The 19447-nt window shown below is 38.7% G+C and overlaps 1 protein-coding gene across 1 annotated transcript; it reads right to left on the reverse strand.

The window, feature by feature from the left end:
- Nucleotides 1–305: 305 nt before the first annotated feature.
- On the reverse strand, nt 306–16379 carry LOC134639755 (B-cadherin-like). The gene is made up of 20 exons (XM_065471865.1): nt 16322–16379; nt 15964–16182; nt 15804–15859; nt 11820–11934; nt 10097–10185; nt 9745–9931; nt 9235–9377; nt 8090–8242; nt 7367–7508; nt 6922–7094; nt 6171–6299; nt 5355–5540; nt 4933–5180; nt 4017–4159; nt 3454–3545; nt 2774–2906; nt 2287–2505; nt 2052–2182; nt 1110–1253; nt 306–521 (listed from the first exon to the last, which is right to left on the reverse strand). The coding sequence occupies exons 1-20, from the start codon at nt 16377–16379 to the stop codon at nt 306–308; spliced, it is 2976 nt and encodes a 991-aa protein (XP_065327937.1).
- Between the last annotated feature and the right edge of the window lie 3068 nt (nt 16380–19447).

Here is a 19447-nt window from a genome sequence, read left to right on the forward strand (position 1 = left end):
TATGCCAGAACACTCTGGAATGCACACAAAGTCTTTGCAGACTACTAAGGATCACACCTCTATCAATATGCAATTGATTATAAAACTCTAAGCATATATGAGTAAATATTTCTAAGCATAAATGACAATCCAATAATATAAACCTGACATGGGGTTACCCTTATCAGTGCAGAGGCTGCAGCACTTGTAAACAATCATCCAGTTATCACTGTTATTATCATAAACTGTTAGATCTGTTACTACTCCTTCAAGGAGAGGTCTGGACTTTGACCAGGCTAAACATGCAGCCATACGATATGGTATGATTACAGCATATCGTCATCATCTCCTCCTCCGTACATGTCAGCCAGTTTCTTGAAGCGAGGGGCCCATTCATTGAGGCAGTCATAGTTCTGGTCTCCACTGCTTGAAGAGTTCAAAGAGGAGAGACTTCCTGCATCAGAACCACCTCCCTCATAGTCAAACACCAGCAGGGAGTCATAAGGGGGTGCTGTTGGGTCGTTGTCTGCAGCCTTCAGATTCTGTTGGAGGAAAGGAAATTTTACACAACTTATTTCAATTACCTTACATAGAGCAGAATAACGTAACAGAATAATGAATTTTACAGTTATTAAAACAAATATGACGTACTGTTACCCAGCCATCCATCTTGTACCACTTATCTGGGACCAAGTCAATTAAACAACCCCCTCTTTTTCTTCTCTTAAATAAATAAATAAATACCCCCATCATGACTGGAACCAAGTTAATGCCAGTTTAAATATGTCTAAGACTTTAGAGCAAGTTGACTACTAATCGGAAGGCTGGTAGCCTGCATGCCAAATATCCTTGACCATGATACTAACATATGTGTGAACATTAGACTTTTTGTCTTAAGGCTTGATAATCTGAGCAGATATTTAAAGTTTACACAGCTACATTCTTATTCCTGCATCATTCAGGATCTTACAAAGCTGTGGTAGCCCGTGGTACTCTGGAATCTAAGCAGAGCAGTACATTAAATTCCTTTTTTCTGTAATATTGTGGTCAACGTTATCACATGATGCTCTGACCTCCCACCTCAGTGTCACATTTGATTAAGTTACAAGAAGCTTTACAATCTCACTCACATCTTCAATGAAGTTGCCGATCTCTTCGGGGTTGGCAGGCCGTGGCCGGTACTGAGGAGCAGGCATGAAGTTTGGCACCACTTCATTCCTTAACACATCCGGCCGGTTGTCCAGACCACGGTGGAGAACACTCAGGTCATAGTCCTGAAAGAAGGTGATTTAATGATGCTTTATTACATGGAATATTTTTGATGTTGTCAATAGAAAATTGTACTTAGTAGTCAGTATAATCTTTTAATAATATAAGTTTGCATATGATAGAATACTGCATGATGACCTCGTTATGACTCAGACTGTTGTTTTAATTCACTGTGAACCGTTATCATGCAGGGAAGGAGCAGTACCTACTAGTGATAGATAAGAGCTTAACAAGCAGTTTGACTTCGTACCAGTTAGAGGAGCCTCTCCTGGAACACGCACACACGCGCGCGCGCACACACACACACACACACACACACACACACACATACACACACACACACACACACACACACACACACACACACATACACACACACACACACACATCCACATTCCAATGTTTTGATCAAACGCACCTACTGTTGTACATAAATAAAGACCAGGGCAATGGCAGAGCGCGAGTCTCGGAGCCCTCACTCTCATGCGAGTGCTCTGTGACTGCCCTTGCATGCAAGTAAAACTGTGTGTTTCTCCTCTCTGATCTCTCAGCTGAAGAAGTGTCTTAGAATACATCTCTTGACAGATGTACTTCTGCAATCCACTCACTGCATCAGGCCTGTTTTCTACTCATACTTTTATGAGTATGAGTAGACACTATCACTAAAGGGCCTGGGTCACATTACTGAAATATTACATCAAATTTGATCAGCCTTTTTAAACATTTAATCTCAAACAGAAAATGGTTGGTTGGTTGGTTGTGTGTCTTTGATTAATGTGTAATCAGAATGAGTGTCCATTTACCTGATCATCCTCTCCACCTCCTTCTTCATCATAGTAATACATGTTGTCTCTGACACCATCATCCAGCAGGAGTGGCTCCTTTTTCTCCTTTTTCCTCTGTTTTGCAAACAGCAGCACTAGCAGCAACAGCGCTGAACACAGAGCACAAAGTTTAACAAACAGTAACCAATGAAATCCTACTTAGCTGTGAAAGGAAAGAGATGCACCGTCCTGAGACTACAGATGTGTGACTCACCGAGCAGCAGGATGGCTCCAAGTATTCCGAGGGTAAGGGGCAGGGCACCGGCAACATGGTAATCTGGAACTGGGCATGTCGGTTCTGCGCCCCTGCAGTCACACACTTTAGCTGTGATGATGCTGACCTGCTCCAAGCCATGTTTGTCTCCCACTCTCAGTGTAACACTGTACTCTCCACTGGGCAGCTCAGCAGCCAAATTCAAGATGATGCCTGTTCCTGAAATAAACAAGACAGCAGATATTTTACTTTATAATTCTGTGTTCATGGATTTGTTTTGTCTCACTTTCACAAAGCGTTACCACCTCTTTAAAGCCGTGTTGCACCAATCACTCTAATCTCAATGTTCAGTGATGAACACTGAATTATGTCTGACTTAAACAATCCTGACATTTGCAAATCACGTGTTAGCAGGAAAAATACATATTTTGGCCATCTTATTGGACAGCGTAAGTTTGTACTTGTCACATATTAGCAGTGTACATACTGGAGTCATTCATCCTAGCGGCCCAGTTGGTCTTTGACATGCCCTGTAAAGACACTGAGTAGGGAGGTCCAAATTCTGGTCCATCTTCATCTGTTACTGACAGCAGCTGAGGAGCTGGATCCTTGTTGCACACCTGAGGAAACAAAGTCACAGTGAAGCTTTTCTTTATGCTGATATGCTGTATCACATGACTGCACACTTGGACTTGCACTTTTTAATTGACCCCATCCTGAAGTCAGTATATTTTACTGTTTGAGAAAGTAATTCATGCCTTTATTTCATCCAGGCTTGATTACTGCAACAGAGCATTTTGGAATCAGCCGTGCTCTGCTCTCTCGTCTACTACTTGTTAAAATGCAGCAGCCCGACTCCTGACAGGCACATGTAAACAAGACCATTTTTCCCATGTGTTGGCTCTTTTTCACTGGCTTCCAGAACATTTTAGAAATGACTTCAAAATTCTGTTTGTTTTTAAGTCTAAACGGATTAGCACCCTCTTAACCTCACACAGTTCTAACAGAACTTAAAGCTCTGTTTTATTCAATTTATTTGAACATTTTGGTCAACCTGTATCATTTTTAAATTGTGCTTATAAATACATTGACTTTACATAGAAAGATTCTGCACCATTAGACGTGTTCAACACAAAACCGCTGTTGAGCTGATGGGAAATAAGACACCTCAATGTTACGCGGCTCAACGACAGGAGCATTGTCATTGACATCTTCCAGCTGAATGATCAGGGTACCAGTTCCTGTAGCTGGGACTGCATCTGGTAACAGAACAAACACATCAGGAGAATAACATTTATTACAACAATATTTCACTTTGTTGAAGAAACCCAAGTTCATAGTAATGCCCACAGACTTTCCTCTAGACCTCTGATCCTTATAACTGGCACTTGGTTTTTAAAACAAAGATTTGAGGGCTACAACTAATGGCTGAGATCAAATTAATTACTGAATTACTAATTATTAAATGATTCAAATTAAGGGTTGCAATGTTATTAGTTGTGAATGTCCCAGGAAAGGCCGTTTGTGCTGGAATTTATATTGAAAAAAGATTCCACTCCATCATTCAGTAATCAGTCTGTGCAATATAGAATTTCTTGTCTTGCAACTTTATCGGGACATTATACAGGCTAGCCCAACTTATCCAATTTAACAAGTGTTCTTCCATAACTTTTCAGAAATGGGAATTTTATTAAAAGTTATAAATTGTAATAGTCTTAACTGCCACCTACCATTATCATATGCACCAATGATTGCAGTGTATCTGTTGTTTGTGACGAAGGGAGCCTCTCTGTCCATGAGTCTTCTCACTTTAATAAGGCCTGTGTCCTTGTCCACGTTCAGCCAGCCTGCAGGGTCAGTCAATATTTTGTACCTGTACAAGACAGTCACAGAAAAGATGGCAATACTGTGCAGGCAGGATGATTACAATTAGCATGTTTCACAATATGGCACAATGTGTTATTTGATTTTGGACATCCTCCGCTTTCTCCTTAGGCTAAATACACGGTGCGAGAATTAAACACATTAACTGTTACAGGGTTCTTGCGTCATTTAAAAATACTGATGGCCACTAGTACTATCCATCAGCCTCCTAGTAGATGCAGCTATGGTATGAATTTGAATGTCCTAAGTTGCCTCATTCTTGGGTTATCAGATTCACAAACTTTGGTGTCCATGGCGCCATCCAGTAGGGTGGTGACAATACCTCATGAGCTTTTTACAACTAAGGGTTGAAAAAATGCTTTAAGACTTTCACATTACAAATTAAGACAATGTCAGTATAATTAACTGTATTTGGGTCTTTTAAGGGCCTAATATACTACTATGGTAGACAGCTATTTAGTGTTTTATCGCTATAGACAGTATTCTGTAATTTTATCTGCCAAACATGAGGACAGTGAATGAATTTCGACCATCAGACAGAAGAAAGAATCTAAATACTCGACATTTATCTGTGAGATTTAACCATTTAGGGTTTCATCCACAAATTTAATCCTTAGTTCCTTAGGAAAAACAAACCTGACTTAGGGTTTTAGCTCCAAACTTAAGTGAATTTTTAGAAAGAAATAGAATTTTTGCAGCACTTATGAGGTCAGTGATACATTTTCTTTAGCAGTAGAAAGTCTCTCCCACCCCCCGACTTACGAGACTGTCTGCTTGCGTGCAGTGTCTGGGTCTGAAGCAGTATACTGCACCACAACTTCATCCACAGCAAGGTCCTCTGGTTTTACCACAAGCTTCTCCTTTGGGTCAAATATTGGAGCTTCATTCACATCTCTCACACTCACCACCACTGTGGCAGTAGAAGTGACCACAGAGACACCAGCAAAAGGAATCTGATTCTCCACTGAAACCAACAGGGTGTGCTTGCTGGCCTTCTCAAAGTCCAGCTCCTGGTAGGAAGGAAGACAGAAAAAAAAAGAATAAAAAAGCCCACATAAGGGTGTTGGCACAGATTTTTATGAGGTTACAAGAAATCACAAAAATGCTGCCATCACGTGACGCAAATATTCATAGATGATAAGTATCTCCCAATATTATGCAAGAATTCCTGATTTTTTTCCTACCTTTGCAGTAGAAAGGATTCCTTCCTGTTTGTTAGTTCCTGTTTTTACTGTGAAAAGTCCATCAGGATCACCACTGATGATCTTGAACTTTGCGTTCCAGGCTGGAGTTTGTGGTTCATCCTCATCTGTTACTATCATCCTAACAATCTCAACATCCTTTTTGTTTTCATCAACTGTTGGCTTATACTGTGAGAAAATAAAGGATGAGTCAGAAATCACGGCAGTGAAAACAGATCTAAAGCCTCCTCACTAGGAATAGAGAATAACGGCCTCATTTTGTAGTCTGTGTCATTATATTAGGTTCATTACTTAATGCAAGTCTGCAACTAAACGTGTTGGAAATATTGTTTTTAAACTGCATTTGCACATTTTACATGTGCTGTCAAAGACTCACCATTCTCTATAGAAACAAGGCACACTATGAAAGTCGTTGGGGTCGATCAAACAAGATCATTTCTTTTGTGTCTTTTGGCACAAAAAAGCCACAACTCACAATTTATGGCAACTGTGACCCAGAGTGAGAAGAAGCTATCATGCAAAGACTTTAAATACATCTGAGCATCACTGAGCATCGTTAGTTTCCTTGAGGTTTGTTTTGAAATATTTAGATTCAATAAAACCATTTATTGGAAGATCATTTTGTATGTATGTAAATGTAATTTTGTCATGAACATAAACCCATTGTGGGTTTTTGCTGTGTCAGTATGTGTGAGTGCAACATTAGTAAGGCAGTTAGATACAGACTGAATGTGTTCTGCTTTAACTGCTGCCTTTTCACTCTGTTAAACAGGAAGTTTCCAGTTACTTCATACTTACTAAGCTCTGAGTGAAGACTGGAGCGTTGTCATTGCTGTCCGTCACCGTGAGGATGACTTTTGTTTGTCCAGTTAACCCTTCTCCCGCCAGATCTGCTGCTTGTACTGTCAGAGTGTACTGTGGATATTTCTGTTAAGAGACGAGGACTGTTAAGGTAGATCAGCTCATCAACAGGAAGGAGGAAACACTGACATCAGTTTACAGACTGTAACACAGCCTTCAGACTGACTAAAGCTCTTCATCTATGAAGGCCGATTCTGCTGAAAAGCTGAAGCTAAACTCATTTAATATTTTGCTTATGACAAACACTTGCAAACATGATGCTGTTGAGAGGCGTGGCCAAACGTTTTGAAATAAAGTATTCCTTGACCGTTTGGCATGAGGCTGTGTGCAGTTGCTCTGTGAAGTCAGTCTCAAAGAGTTTTACGATGCTGCACCAGAAACAGATTGCTCTGATCTCCTGTAGTCTGCATGGAAGACACAGACTTGTCTGACAAACTATTTGCTAAGTATGAAATGTGTGTCCAGAAGTACGACACAAACCAGAAATGTAGACAGATAAACTAGACCTATACTTTAGAGGCTGTGTCAAGTTTCACTATCAAAAAACCAACATGTTTTTTTGCAGCACCCTCTTTGTGACTGATTTCCAGCAGTGACAGGCAGACTACTGATCCTGATTCATTATGAAATGTTTTTCAGCACTGTGTAAAAGGATACTTGTGTGTTAGATGTGTTTAACAAGTCTCACCTCTCTGTCTAATCCTCTACCAGTGACTCTGATGCTTCCAGTAACTGGGTTGATTTCAAACATGTTGTCAGTGGGCAGCGGTGGGTCCTGGTTCAGAATACGATAGCGGAGATCTGAGTTGTCACTATTTGGCTCATCGTCGTCTTTGGCCTCAACCCTAACCACCTCAGTCCCTGGAGTGGAGGAAATAAAAATGACGTTCCTGAAGGTCTTCACACTGCTTCATTTAAGAAATGTATTAAATCAAAATGGACTTCATGCAAAAAGTCTGCTAATTTCTTTCCAACCCAACACTTATCCTGTTTGATTTTGGTGTCATTTTGATTTTCTGAATTTTCTAAATATCTTAAGATTCATTAAATATAGTGGATAGGAATTATAAATAGGAACAAAAGATAAGAAAACCACCAAAGAAGTCCAGTGGCAATAAGGTTTCTATACATACCGATGGCCGTGGCCTCAGCAACATTTGCGTTGTACTCCACCGTAAAATAAGGTTTGTTGTCGTTCTGGTCGATCACATTGACTATAATCTCCATAGGAGCCTCAACTTGTTCCCCTCCTTCTGCCACAGCATGTGCTAGAAACTACAGAGAAGATTTTAACATGTTTCATTCAGAAACTTTCAGATTCATCTTTAATTTCATTACATTATCTCTACACCATCAATCTACACACAATACAAACAAGGCAAAGACTTCAGTGTGACTGGTGACTGATTTGATGCTTTTTTTTATATATATATATAAATAAAGGGAAAACCAATTTGAAGGAATGAATTTTTCTTGGAAAAAGAGCAAACAAAAACAAAAACACAGTGAAAAGACTTATTGGCTGGATATTTGATCATCTGCTGTAGATGTTGTTGGGAGGCCTCACTTGCTGTTTACATACGACTGTTTATCAAAAGGGTGCTGTGTTCCTTTTTGAACGAATAAAAAAATCTGCAGTTTCCAGCAGGAAAAGTTTAACAAACGTAGTACAGTTTGTTAAACGTGATCAGTCTCAATACTTCTGTAAACTGAATATTTCACATTAAGAGCCTGTTGTTGCTTAACTATGCAGTGTTGTGTTTAACATGACACTGGGACAAAGCAAGATGTTTTAATACAACAAAAATAAAAATAAAATGCAATAATCACTTGGAAAAACATTTGGGGATGCTTACCGTGTAGCTGGCTGTTTCCTCTCTGTCGAGTGGTTGTGTTACATACAGATTGCCAGTCTCTCTGTCTATTATGAAACGACCAGCAGGAGGCAGATCAGCTCCTGGACCAGTGATGCTGTAAAAGATCTTCCTCAATTTCTCACTAGAGCGGATCTGGGGGGGGGGGGAAGAAAAAAAAATCAACAAAACTGCTAGACTCTCTAAGCATTTGGTGAATTTCTTTTGATATGAAATAAGTTTTAAGTGTCATTAACTTATTTTAACTAATGTGACTTATTAGCTTAGTCTTACAGTTAACCATTTCACTTCAGTTTAGTTTTAGTTAAACCAAGTTTCAATTCACAACAGTTGCCTCAAGACACTCCATGCTGCTTGGTTAAGACCTTAGAATATTTAGAAAGAAATCCCAACAATCAGCTGATCCCCATGAGAAAGCACTTGGTCACAGTGGGTAGGAAAAAGACAAAACAAAACAAACACCCTCCCTTTTAACTGGAAAAACATCCAACAGAACCAAGCTCAAGGGGAGCCGGGAGTTTAAGGTAAAGAGAGCACAGAGAGATGGGGCAAATTCTGGCATTTACGAGCTGAAATTAAAAGAGCAAAAGGCTAATTAGATGTAAGGGACATATAAACTTTAAGTTTGTCCCGTAAGTATTAACGTTTTTTTTTTTTTAAAAATTGAACCTTTTTTGCCTTTATTGATAGATACAGTAAGATTGACAGGAAAGAGGAGGGAGAGAGGGGAAGACATGGAGCAAAGTGCTGCGGGTCAGACTTGAACCCATCTTGGTCTCTCTCAGCCATACGGCACGAGCTAAACCGGCACCCTTAAGTATTAACTTTTCTTTCTGCCAGCAATATACAGATTTTTACTTGTGCCTTTATATTTTACTTTTGTTAACTTTAGACTAACAGTCAAGTAAAAACGTCTTAGTTACACATCCAAGAAAACAAACTTTGCAGATTAAATAGTAAGAATTAAATGGGGAAGAAAATAAATAAATAAAGGACATGTGGACTGCAGAGTAAACAATGGCGACAACCTCTGCAGAAATAAACATTTAGAAATAAAAATGTCTAAAATGTTTGATAAAATGACGTTTATTGTCAAATTAACCACAAGGTCATTCAGTTCACCTTACCTGAGCTACTTTCAGGGGATAGGTTCCTCTCTGATTCTCAGGAACATTGAGTGGAGGAATAACCCAGGCCCTTTTCTTCCTGATCAGCACTTGTGGATCAGTGGCATTCTGGAAGAACATACAGACAGCTTTTGTAGCAAAAGCTTGGATAGAAGAACACTTAGAACTCAACTAAACTACAAGTAGGAGGACAGACGTCCTCAGAATGAGTTTTAAATTATTTTCAGACTATGATGGGTCTGTGGCTGTCCAGAGTTAACATCAGTTTCAACATCTCAGCCATAAAGGCCAATGAGGCATTATCGTGTCCTACCAAGCAGGCAAGCAGGACATGTTGATACTCAAGTTTGTGAATTTGATCAATTATATGTAACCTCATGAGTTAAGTTGCCATCTGTTCTATCTACTAAAAATGTCAGAAACAGGCATTTTGCATGTATCGATTCCTCCCATAAAAGTTCCATCCAAATGTACCTTTCCTTCATGCCCCATTAAACAGTGTCTCTAAACATACCTCTGTGTGGTTAATAGAGTCCACTTCAGTACTGTGATGCTGAATGTTGAAGTTTGTGTGGGCTCCATGGTGATGCTCAGGGTGAACGACACTGACTCCAACTGTTATTTTGTTACCTTGAGAGTCCCAGGAGTGGATGAAGAAGTTCCGGTGTCCTTTATGAAGAACAACCTCTCTGTTTACCTGGAAAATAAAAAAATAATTAATTAATTAATTAAAAAACAAAACCTTTATCAGGAATACAACATGCACTACATCCATTAGAATAAGTCCTCACAAATCTTACTTTAATATCTTCTTTTCTAAACTAACCCCAACTTTGCTGTCAGGTCTGTCAACTCTACTCACCGTTAATGTACCATCTGCCTTTACAGTAAAGCGTCTGTCATCAGTGCTGAAAAGAAATAGTGTGCGCTCTGTGCAGTCAGTGAAGCCCACTGGGAAAGGATAGAAAAGAGTTAATCAATATGAATGTGGTACATATAGTGAAAAATCTGGCAAGTTTTTCTGTATTCAAAGAAAAGCGACAGACACCACTCCCTCTTCCTTAACAAAAGCAGTATAAGTGACTGCAAGATGACTAAATGGTTTTTAGCTCTGACAGTAGCAACACTCAGTCAGGTTATCAACATTATTTACGTTTAACAAAAACATCAAAACTGCATTTACATTGAACTATTGAACAACACACACACACTTTAACTCTGGCAAACTTCGGGATTTTTAAAATTTTGAAAATAAAAGTTCTTTGTTGAAGATTTGAAGGTGATATTCAGAACTGGCCAATTTTGTTCTCATACAACCATCAATCTCCCTTTGAGTAAGAGAGTGAGGGTTTAACCTCCTAGGACCTGGCGTCCACATATGTGGACATTACATTTTGGGTTATTTAGACCAAAATACTCAATTTTGCTCTACAAGCGCTTGATATCCACTTACGAGGACATTATACTGCTACTGTTCTATCAAAGTTTTAAACGAATATCCTCATATTTGGCTCTTATTTTTCTTAAAAACAAAAATAAGGTAAAAAAAAAAATCTGGTAATTCTTTGTTTTTTACATTCATCGGGTTCCAATGTGACCAAATATCAAAGAGAAATTAAAAATGCATGCCGTGGAAGTGTTCGGGTCTTAGGAGGTTAAATTGGAAAAATAAAAAAAAAATATTTAGATTTTATCTCAGGTTGTCATTTCAAAAAGCAGCAAAATTGCCAGTGCAGAACAGATTTTTTTCTGGTTACCAGTAAAGACAACATAACTACACAACACCTCACTTCCCACACCCTTCAGGGGACCATGCTTATGAAAATTACATATTGACAACGTAATGTTAATCCATACTTCATTTCTTTCATTTACTTTAACACTGAACATTCATTGTTACATTTCTGCGATTGGTAATTCATTTTTAGTTACAAGAGTGGGGATAAACAGCCTCGACTTGAACCAAAACTATTCATAGAATTGTCTAAACCTACGTATTCATAGACAACAGCCTATTAATATAAAACTATCAAGACATGCAGTCAAAGTAAAGTATTATTGGGAGTGGAAAAGGTTGTATTAATGCATCTGTAACAACCATAGGCCAAGAAGCTGAAATGATGTTTATATTTTAGTAGGGCTGGAACCATCAATCATTTCGAACCAGCTATTCTACCCATTATTCACTGCTCCTTATAGAAGTATTGTGGAGTAAGCGTTTGCTTCACTACAGCCCTTTTGTCACTAGTGCTAACTCAACTCGACTCAACTTGATTTTTAGTTTTCTCCGTTAGGTTGCAGTACTTTTTTGGCATCTACTCTTAATGACATTTTACTGAACTGTATTGAAAAAGGACAGAAACTGGCATATGATGTCCAGATATAAATTTCCACAATATTTTCCTAAATAAATGAGGTGAATTTAAACAGCGTTTATGAATTGCTTTTGTCTTAAAAAACATCAACGTGGGTAATTAGTTATTCAGTAGAGACAACGCACCATCCAGGCATAAAACATTAACATCCAAATCAAAAACACGTTTACTAAAATACCCATGTACGAGCCTACACTGGGGTGTTCTTACCTTTGCCCAGACTCATGTCCGGCCTCAGATGTTCCCTGAACACTATGAAAACCAGCAGCTCTGACTCAAATCCAGGCACACATGTTGGCCTGTTAGCTATCTCTAGTGCTGACACCTAGGAGAGGAGCAACAGTTTCAGTTAGACGTACAATAAGACTTCAGGCTTATAAGAGTTCGAAACTGAATAACTACACATTTTAAAAAATCAAAAACTTCAAACCTGAAATGTTTTCAGCATTGAAAAGGTCAGGATTTTAGGTTTTTCCTTAAGCTGAACGTCGTGCAGCTTTGAGCTGTTGTTCAGAAAATGCCATGCCTTGGCAAAGCATTGCGCTGCTTAATATATATGGCGTTATTTTTGTGCCACTATTCTGAGCGCACGTAAAAAAAAAATTGAGCGCACGTAAAAAAAAGTTTGCAGGTGCAAGTGTTGCATTTTGAGGAGAAATTTATTTTGAGCGAAAAAAAAAAGCTAAATTTGAGTGAAAAAAAACTCATTGCTGCGTGCAAAAAATGTATTTCAGTGTTTGCTATTATCTTCTTTTTTTTTTTTTTTTTTTTTTATTTAGACAATTGAACAACAAACTTACATAGTAATGTAGAATATAGAAAGGGTATGAAAAATTTCACAGCTTGCAGTATCTTGAACAAGTTATGTATACAAATACAAGTACGTAAACAAAAAAGTATACATTAGGAGAAAACAAATAAACAAAATAACTGGGAAAAAAAAAAGGTGCTCAAGGTATAAATAAACAACATGTAAGTCAAGTGAAACTATACATTCGACACAGCTCTTGTGTTTTACATGCTTTGGAGTTAGTACTGTTCTTAAGATTCTCTAGATAATTGGAAAACAGGGCTTTAAAAGCAAAAATGTTTGGACGCTGTTGAGAAAATTTTGTACAATGTATGTGAAATTTGGCAAAAATAATCAGAAGATTAATAATATATTTTTTTCCTGGAATTATTTTATCGGTATGTGAGAGGCCAAATAGAATATGTTGAAACTTCAGTTTACATGAGGGATCAATTTTGGTGTTTATAAAGTTATTTAGATCAATCCAAAATACATGTGTATAAGTGCATTCCCAAAATAAATGACATATTGTTTCCTCTGCATTGCTGCAAAAAGTACAAAGAGTATCAATATTTTTCTTAAATTTAACCAGATATGTCTTTACCGGATAACATCTATGGATCAACTTAAGAGTAACTTCTCTTACCTTATTAGTAATAATAAATTTCCTTGATAGAATCCAAGTGTTTTTCCAGTCTATATCATTGTAAATATTGTTCCAGTAAAATACAGCTGGAGGTTTGGAAACAATATCTCTTTGAATGATTTGTCTAATACATTGATTTGAGGCTTTATCACTCAATAATTGATTGATTGATTGATTGATTGATATACCTTTATTAGTCCCACAAGGGGAAATTTCATAAGGCTGCCGACCTATTGCACGCAATGGCGGCGCCATCTTACCCTCCAACCATACATACATTACACAAAACATCACATGGGGAAGACAGGTCAGAGAGGTATAACAATGGAAAATGCACCACATGAGGAAAGATAAGGAGAAAAAAATAACTCCCCCCAGACTGAGCTCAAACAGGGAGATCAGTTTGAGAACAGAAAAAAACACCTCTGCACATGAAAAAAAACTCCTAATACACCAAAGAAACACATGACAAGCAACAGGGATGGGTAAAGGGTGAGAGACATCCAATGTAGACAGTACATCCGGGCCTGCAGCCTGTGCGCTGGTCTCCATGATCCACCGTCAGCATCGGAAGGGAATAAGCGTCGAAGGCGTTTGGAAAGGGAGGGGGGATGAGTGTGTGCATATCAGTGTATATGTATGTGTGTGTGTGTCCAGAGTTCAGCTGAGACAGTGTCCTTCACCCTGCCAGGCTAAGTAAACAGTCTTCCAGCCAACCCAGGTGGCTGGAAGACTGGGTTGGCTGGAAATAAAGGACAGATGTTACCGATGTATATGCTAGCGGGATTTAGTTCTGGAATAATACAATTTCTACCTTTAGGAGCAGACACCAATAACCTTCTCACCCCATCTGGTATTGCATCAAAAACTACAGCATATTCTCTTGGAGTGACAGGAAAATCATAAACAGACAAAAATTCCTTATAAGAAAATAATTGACCATTATCATTCAGTAACTGACTCACAAGTAAAATATTTCTATCAACCCATTTCTGAATATATAATGATTTGTTCTTAAATTTAATATCCTGATTGTTCCAAATGAGATATTTATGGGGAGAAAAGTTGTGAGAGTATATCATTAACCAAGATGATAAGAGTTGACTATGAAAGTTGGAGAGTTTAATCGGTAATTTAGAGATACTGTAATTGCATCTTAGCAGAAAGTGCATTCCACCAAGTGAGTTAAAGATATGATTGGTAATAAAATTCCAAATTGAATTGGGATTATTTAAAAAGAGTTTGATCCATTTCTTTTTAAAAGACGCATTTAAGGAAGTGAAATCTAAAGAATTTAGGCCACCAGAACACAACTTGTTTATCATTACATTTTTTTAAATATAATGCATTCTCTTTTTCCAAATGAAGTTAAATAATATTTTATCAATTTTTGTGCATACTTCTTTCGAAACATCAAGTGCCATAGCTGCATAAATAAGTCTGGAGAGGCCTTCAACTTTGGCTACCAAGGATCTTCCAGTAATGGATAAATCTCTTTGAAGCCAAAGATTAAATCTTTGTTGTATTGCAGTTATAAGAGGGTCGAAATTTTCAGATAATCTGGCATCTTGGTCTTTTTGAATGATAATACCAAGATATTTAACCTTATTTTTAACAGGAACACCTGATATAATAGTATCTGTGCAGAATTTAACAGGGAGAAGTTCACATTTTGGAATGTTGAGTTTAAGACCAGAGGCTATTGAGAAATTATTGACAACTTTGAGAGCTTCATCAACTTGATATTTATCCTTTAAAAAGAGTGTTGTGTCATCTGCTAGTTGAGTAATAGATAATGTTCTGCCAGCAACAGAGAGACCCACTACACTGCTGTTTTTAAAATGAATAGAGAGTAACTGCATAGGAAGAAGGAAAAGATATGCAGAAATTGGGCAACCTTGACGGATCCCACGGTTGATGTCAAATCATTTTGTTGTACCAAATGGGAGTTTGATTGAGCTATTTGCATCTGCATATAAAGTTTGAATTGATTTTTTAAACATATTTCCAAAACCAAAAATATCAAGTGCTCTAAACATGAATTCATGTTCAATGGAGTCGAAAGCTTTATAAAAATCCAAAAAAAGAATGAAACTATTATCTGTGATTAAATCTGAATGATCCAAAATATCAATTACCAGTCTTATATTGTTAGTTATGTGTCTGCCAGTCATAAAACCAGACTGTGTTTCATCAATGATATCATTAAGTGCACATTTTAATTTTTTAGCCAAACACATAGCAATTATTTTATAATCATTACTCAGCAGTGAAATAGGGCTCCAATTTTCTATCAAAAGGGCGTCTTTTTGAGGTTTCGGAATCAAAGTAATTAGTCCCTGAGTCAAGGAAGGAGGGAGCTTTTCATTATCAATGCTTTCAATATATACTTTATGTAAAAAACGTGATAAGTCCTTTGAAAATAATTTGTAAAATTCAGAAGTCAAACCGTCATTCCCTGGACTCTTATTAAGTTTCATTTTATTAATAGCACCTTCAATGTCTAGTAATGTGATGGGGGCATCACACATAGTTTTATTATTGTCACTAATTGTCTTAATATTACCTAAGGAATTATAGAATTTTAATCATTTTTAATCATCATCATCAAACATTTAATCTTAAAAAGAAAATCTCAGGTTTTCTGTTCCTGAGACGTGTGTGCAGCTTTGATTAGTGTGTAATCAGAATGGGTGTCCATTTGCCGCCTCCTTTTTCATCATAGTAATAGACGTTGTCTCTGACACCATCATCCAACAGGAGTGGCTCCTTTTTTCCTCTGTTTTGCAAACAGCAGCACTAGCAACAACAGCGCTGAACACAGAGCACAATGTTTAGCACACAGTAACCAACAAAATCCTACTTAGCTGTGAAAGGAAAGAGATGCACCGTCCTGAGACTACAGATGTGTGACTCACCAAGCAGCAGGATGGCTCCAAGTATTCCGAGGATAAGGGGCAGGTTGCTGGCACCTGGAAGAACGCATCCTGGGCATGTCGGTTCTGCGCCCCTGCAGTCACACACTTCAGCTTTGATGATGCTGACCTGCTCCAAGCCATGTTTGTCTCCCACTCTCAGTATAACACTGTACTCTCCACTGGGCAGCTCAGCGGCTAAATTCAAGATGATGCCTGTTCCTGAAATACCAGACAGCAGATTCAGCTACTTGCTGAATATATGGGAGTCTAAGGGAGATGTCTTAAGGTTTTACTAGTCTTTAGTTGCCATTAGAGGAAGTGCAGTTTTTGGCACTTCCTTATTGGCTTCATTTCTGACTGTTGGAGGTTGCCACTTGAGACTTCTGGCCTCTTTGGTTTTTGTCTGTCTGCGGCATGCGTGCGATCCAAAGCAACACTGTTGTTCCCAGTAATTAATATTTACAGGGCACATATACAGAAGCTCACATCAAGCAATAAAACTGTGACCGTTTCTAAGAATGGCCTCATTTTGCTCCTGCTCACCAGACACACACATGCATTCGCAGGCGTTAACAGCTCCGATGTTGAGCAAACTGGAGGCCGACAGGCATGTGAGTGATGGTCCTCAGCTGCCCTGGCAGTTCCAGGGATGGAGCCTAGCCTTCACTAAAAATATGGCCTGTAATTTAACCAAACCCTCCCAGGGAGTCCGAGCGGGCTACGCGCGCTAAATTAGGAGCTCATCTGAGCACTCTGTGATTGCACAGCACCACTCTCTCCTGTCTGCTGCCTTGCCTGCGCTTTACACGTCTCCACTGTGACTGATGTTGGTCAGTCACAGAGAGGGAGCATGTGCTCTTGTGAGTGTTTGTCTGCATGTGCACTATACCTTCTGAAAGATAGTATCAGGAAACTGGATAGGAGACGTGAGAGTGAAGAGTTCTAACATTTATTTGGCTTTATTAAAATAGAACAACAAACCACTGGCCAGCCAGTGGTTTGTTACAGACCGATGTAACACGACACAGCTGACTATGTGCATTAAATGCATGTAATCATAATGTAATTTTGTCTGTTGGGAACACGGAGATTTACAGGCTTTATACTGACATGCAGAATTTAACAGTGGAGCATATTTTATTGCAGCCTGCACCTCTAAACTTGGCTCCTTACAGAAATAGAGAGTTGATATTAAATGTCATCCACACAGAAAATAAGGTCAGCAGCTCACTGATGAACTCCCTGGCAGCAAAGTCTTCAGGTACCTGCCAGCACTGACTTACTCTATGGCTACCTGATCCACTGCATTAACACAATATGTGTCCTTCATGAAACGTCCTTAAAACATAATGGAAGGTTCACATGACCCCCCCTCCCCCCGGCAGGAATATAAAAGCACAGGAGAGGAAAAACATTATAAGCTCATTACAGACCGCAGGCAAAATGAACAATAACACATGGAGCTATTTCATTATTTATCATTTAAATAACTAGTTAACACTTTTATTTGCACTTTTTTCTTTATTGGATAATCTTCATATTCACATTCAAGTCTGAAGATTATGTTCAAATCTGTCTCCCGTGTGTTTTCAAGGTAACCTGGTTCTCTTTCTGTTGTCTTGTATCGTGATTCCTGGCCTCTACAGGCCAACCTTTAAGAGATTTTTAGGGCTCCACTCACACGCCGCTCCACTTCATCCTCTTCTACGCCATCTTCACCTTACAGCAGCAGCAATGTTTGACACCACCGCTTATGGTACATTCATGCTGCAAGCAAAAGTACCCAAAATCTTATTCCTGTTTTGTTTTTTTCTAATCTAAACAGCGCAAATCCTCTCTCTGAACTTCTGATCTTCTTTGATTCTCTTTTGGCCCACATCCACATGTGTCTTAAGTCAAATACAGACCTCATTCTGAACAATCAGTTTATGCAGTTTCTACATCCTTTGCCTTGTCATGAGAAATAAAGGCAGACAAACTATGAAGGCTACAGTTTTTGAATTAGGAATGTGAAGAACAAATCAGTTTTTTTCTCCAAAGACACACAGTTAGCAGAGTTAGGTTAACTGGTGATTCTAAATTGCCCATAGGTGTGAATGAGAGTGTGAACAGTGGTCTCCCTGCGTTAGCCCTGCGACAGACTGGCAAAGTGTCCATGGTGTACCCACCTATTCTTGCCTGGCTGGGATAGGTCAGAGTTGAAGGTCAGAGGACAGCTTTTCTGGGAATCACCTAGGATTTTTAAATTCATTCTACAGTTGCATGTTCTAGGAGGCAAACTGTAAATTCGAAATTTTCATTCAAATCTTCTCACCTGCTCAGAAGCATGATTGAAAGCGAAAGTTTGTTTTCATGGTGTCCTGTATCCCCCGTTGCAGTAACTGTTTAAACTGTTTCAGCTGCTGCCCTGACCAGTGTTGAGTAAGTTACTTTAAATTAGTAACTTAGTTACATTACTAGTTACTTCTCTAAAAAAGTAACTCAGTTACTTCAAGTTACTCGTTACTTTCAGAGTAACTAGTTACTAGGGAAAGTAACTTTGGTTTTACTCAGAATTCTCTTGTTAATGTGTTGCTTCCGTAACTGGATACCCAGCAAGATTGCCAGTCTTCTAGCTTGCTTACTTGCCACAAGTGCACTGTGCCACCTACCAATAGAAAGGAAAAAATAATGTGCACATTTCCACGAGAGAAATCCCACGCCTGGACCGTCGTTGACCGCCGCCATGATTCTAGCCTGCTTTTTTCATCCAACACAAAAACTACAGTCGTGGTGCTTTTGATTGTACTCAGAACTTGGAAATTCTGCCTTCTGAATAGGAAGATGTAGGTAACACCAGACTGCAGATGAGCTGCATACAGAGCTGGACTGGGACAAAAAAATCGTCCCGGGCATTTTGACTAGAGACCGGCCCACCATTATAGGAAAAATCATAAAGCCTTTGAATGAAAACAAACACTGTTATGACAGTGATGTAGACTGTTCTGGTGGTATATATGTATCAATCTATCAATTGTTTGTTGTAAGACTCAGATAATTATTTTTTTAAAAGCGAGACATTTTAAATGAGAATAATAAAGAAAAGTATTTCCTTGTCCCCCCCTTTCCCTGTTAATGCCCTACCTGGCCCCCTGGCAACACTTTGCTAGACCCGCCCCTGCACAGTTACCAGCTGTCAGCTACATAGAAAAGGATCCTGGTGTTATTTGTCTCTCAGAAACAGTTCATAACTTCCCTTCAACTCATTCATGTGACCTAAAAGGTAAACCTGTTTCTCCATCACCTGTTCAGCTCTGATGATTCAGTAAGGACATCTCCTGGTTTCATCTTCATGTTTCCCTCTCACCAGATAACCAAACTGATATCATGACCAGCAGCTTTTACAGCTGTGGCTCCAGCAAACATCAGCTGATACTAGAAATTAATATTAAATAAATTCTAACAACAGCTGATCAAGCTTAAACGTGGTGCTGTTGTTTAGCAC

Source organism: Pelmatolapia mariae, linkage group LG13 (assembly GCF_036321145.2).
Source record: "Pelmatolapia mariae isolate MD_Pm_ZW linkage group LG13, Pm_UMD_F_2, whole genome shotgun sequence".
Classification (NCBI taxonomy): Eukaryota; Metazoa; Chordata; class Actinopteri; order Cichliformes; family Cichlidae; genus Pelmatolapia; species Pelmatolapia mariae.

Excerpts from the sequence above, each read along its gene's own strand:
- LOC134639755 (XM_065471865.1), bottom strand. The coding sequence starts at position 16,379 with ATGCCGCAGACAGACAAAAACCAAAGAGGCCAGAAGTCTCAAGTGGCA. Across the intron at positions 4,160-4,932 it reads GCACGCAAGCAGACAGTCTC|GTACAAAATATTGACTGACC; the intron begins GTAAGTCGGGGG and ends TGTCTTGTACAG. Across the intron at positions 522-1,109 it reads TCGGCAACTTCATTGAAGAT|AATCTGAAGGCTGCAGACAA; the intron begins GTGAGTGAGATT and ends TTCCTCCAACAG.